General features: G+C 24.0%; 1 protein-coding gene across 1 annotated transcript; it reads left to right on the forward strand.

The window, feature by feature from the left end:
- Positions 1–156: 156 nt before the first annotated feature.
- Positions 157–3,594, forward strand: ENU1_048460 (Rho guanine nucleotide exchange factor, putative; the record flags this gene model as incomplete). Its single annotated transcript, XM_008857787.1, has 2 exons — positions 157–3,381; positions 3,427–3,594. The coding sequence occupies 2 exons, from the start codon at positions 157–159 to the stop codon at positions 3,592–3,594; spliced, it is 3,393 nt and encodes a 1,130-aa protein (XP_008856009.1).
- Between the last annotated feature and the right edge of the window lie 101 nt (positions 3,595–3,695).

Below are 3,695 nucleotides of genomic sequence, written 5' to 3' on the forward strand. Positions count from 1 at the left end.
AGATATGATTGAGGCTTTACAAAATTAAATAAATAAAATGATTTGTAACAAAAATCAACTTTTAGTTTCATTAAAAACAAAAATCAAATTAGTAATTTTTAGTTTTATTATTAAAAAAGAAAAAAAAAAAGAAGTTTCTTAAAAATATAAAGTCCCATGTCTTTTAGTGATATACAAGAACAACAATTAATTGACTGGGTTCGTCGACATTTACCAGAAGAGTTAATTTTAAATACTGAGAAAGATTTCAGAGATGGAGTACTTTTAATAAAATTATGTTGTAAAATTACACATACAAAAAAGTCAACGTATAAACATACAACGAATATTAAAGGAAGAATTCAAAATATTGAGTCTGCAATGAAAATGATAAGTGATAAGTATGGAGAGATTGAAGGTATTTCAGTTAGCTGTATTGCTAATGGAAATAAAGACCAAACATTGTCATTTTTAAATTTTATTAAACTCCAAAGAAAATTTGAAAAAGAAAGAAGAAAACAACAGTATATAAAAATTAGAAAAGATTTAAAAATTTTTGAAGAAAAAACAAGGTTAATGAAAATTACTACTAATTTTTCAATTTGTGAATCATCTGTTAAAGATGGCTCAGTTAGTAGAAAAAGAGCTTTTACTACGCGTAAAGATGGAGTTATTCAAATGACTGGAACTACTCTTATTAAACAACAACAAAACCAATTTAGAGAACGTACTATGTCATTATTAAATCCAATTGCTCATTCAAAAAAGAATGATAAAAGAATTACTCTTGAATCTTCTCATCCTTCTCAATTACTTCAAAGTTCTTCAGGTTGTGTTATTGAACAATTAGCAATGACTCTTCCATCAAGACCAAAAACTGGATTTGGTACACCAGCAAAAAAGAAAAGTAGAGTTATTGCTGTTAGAAATGGAAATATTGAAAGAAAAAGAGCGTCATCTGTAGCAGTGTGTCAAATTAAGTCTGAAAAAAATATATTAAAAAAAGAAGAGTTAAAACAAAAAGAATCATCTTCATTTAAAAAAGAAGAAGAGTTAAAAACAATTAAAGAAATTGATAAAGAAATTGATAAAGAAATTGAAATAAGAAGTAAAGATGATAATAGTATTAATGAAAATGTTAACGAAAATAAAACACCTGAAATAAGTGAAGAAGAACAATTTTCAGAATTAGATAATTCAGGAGATGAAAAAGAAATTGATAGATGTGATTCGATTACTATTCCTAATATTGAAAATATACCAAAAAATAATACAGAAGATATTATAGGTTCTAATTATTCATCAAACATTTCATCACCCAGATCAGATAATGAAGAAGAAACATTTATTGAATTTGATGAAAAAGAAGATCAAGATTTATTAAAATGTATTGTTAAAAGAACATCTGAAGAAGAAACAAATAAAGTTGAAGAAGAAATTAAAGAAATATCAAAAAATATATTTTTAATGAATGGGATTTATTATATTGTAACAGATATTATTGACGGAGAAAATATATTACAACCATTAGATTTAAGTGAGACAACTCTTATTTGTTTTATTCAATCAACGTTTAGAAGCAAATTATTAATTAATGAATATAAACAAAAATTAATTGAACAAAAACAACATCTTCACAATATTCAAAAATTAATTAAAGAAAAAGAAGAAAATGTAATAAAAATTCAATCAATTATAAGAGGATATCAATTTCGTAGTAGTAAAATGTATCAAAGAATGAAAAATTTAAAATTTGCAGTTAGAGAAATATTAGAGAGTGAAAAAAAATATTTGAATGATTTAAATATTATTAAACAAATGATAGATAAAACACAAGAATTATTACCAAAAATTGATATTGTTAATCAAGCAAAATTAGTAAATGAAACAATGATTAATTGTAATCAATTACTATTTAAAAATCTTGAAGATATTATTAAAAAAGATAGTTATGGAAAACAAATTTATTCTGCTTTTAATGTATTTATAAAATATTTATCATATTATACTACTTATATGAATATTTATTTCCCTTTAAAAACATTTTATGAAAGTGATAATAATACTATTAAATCCCTCGTTAAAAAATTATCTAAAGAATTTCTTCAAAATACACCACCTGATAATTATTTAATTCGTCCTATTCAAAGACCACCTCGTTATAAATTATTACTTGGTGCAGTTAGAGATAGTTTACCTAGTTGGTGGAATGAAGAAGATTTAGAATTAAAAAATTGTATTTCAAAAATAAGAGAAGCAATTTTTCATTTAAATAGTTGTATGAAAAAGAATACAGATCAAAAAGCAGTTAATGATTTATTTTCTAAATTATCATTCCCAAAAAAGTTTCAACCAAGTAAAGACGTTCAAAGAAAAATTGTTCATCAAGGATTTTTAATTAGAAAAACAAAAAAATTAGAAGAATTTTGTTGTTTTTTATTAAATGATTATTTCTTAATGACTAAAGTTAAAAGAGAAGAAGTTGGGGATATTCCTAGTGAAAATTTAAAAAATAAAACTAAAGTTTATCATGTTATTGATTTAAGACAAGTTACTTTAATGGATGTGCCAAATGATGTTACTACATTTTGTATTAATATTCCAGAAAAATGTTTTATTCTTCAAGCTGAATCAGAAGAAGATAAAATTACTTGGATGCATGAAATTGATGGTATTTTCTCTTTACAACAACAAAAATTAATTAGTAGAATTGAAAATTTACAATACCAATTAAAAAGTATTGATATTGAAGCTTTTAATAAAACAGAATTTCTTATTCATCCAGAATATGAAGATACTATTCAATATTTTAATCAAACAACTAATTCTTGGGAAGAATTTTATATGATGCTTCATGGAAATGTTGTTTGTTTATTTGTTAGTGGTGAGTCTGCTGCAACACTTCAACCACCAATATTAGTATTTGATATTCTTCAATTAAAGTTTAAAGGATTATTAATTTCTACAAGAAAATATTCTTTTGAAATGAATTATAAAAATTATACTTACATTTTTGCTACAGAAAATAATCATTGTAAATTTGTTTGGTTATTTTTATTAAGAAATGCTTTTTATAAGAATTGTAGAATGGTACTTGATCTTCATGAATTTAATGTTAATGAATTTAATATTAATCTTCTAAAAACGTGGACTTCTTTTGATGACATTCCTCCTTCAGATGATGAAAATTATAAATACCTTAGAATGCTTCTTCTTCAACCTCATAATCAAATATGTACAGATTGTTCTGAACGTCAATCTTCGTATGTTGACTTGGACTATGGTGTGTTTATTTGTGATTTATGTGCCTCTCTTCATACAACATGTAATCATACAAAACAAAGTTATAATCCTGTAATTACTTTCTCAGAATGTCTTAATGTTCCATTTGAAGCACTTGCTGTTTGTTATTTTTTTTATGTTTATTATTACTCATTAACATTGTAGAAACTCCATGAATATGGAAATATGAGAGGAACTATTTTGTACACTAAAAAAGCATCAGAAACAACATATAGACCATCTAAAAAAGAAATAAATAGCAACGAAACTCTTAGAAAACGTTGGACTTTCGCAAAATACGCTCAACCAAGAAGTTCTGTTTTTGATTTTTAATGAAATATAAGTGTTGATTATTTTTAAAAAGTTTCTTGTTTATTCTTTATTTAATTTTCGTTTTTTATGTCTTAGAAGAGAATGCATTTCTTTTTATTCTT

This window comes from Entamoeba nuttalli (genome assembly GCF_000257125.1).
Source record: "Entamoeba nuttalli P19 unplaced genomic scaffold asmbl_2931, whole genome shotgun sequence".
Classification (NCBI taxonomy): domain Eukaryota; phylum Evosea; order Mastigamoebida; family Endamoebidae; genus Entamoeba; species Entamoeba nuttalli.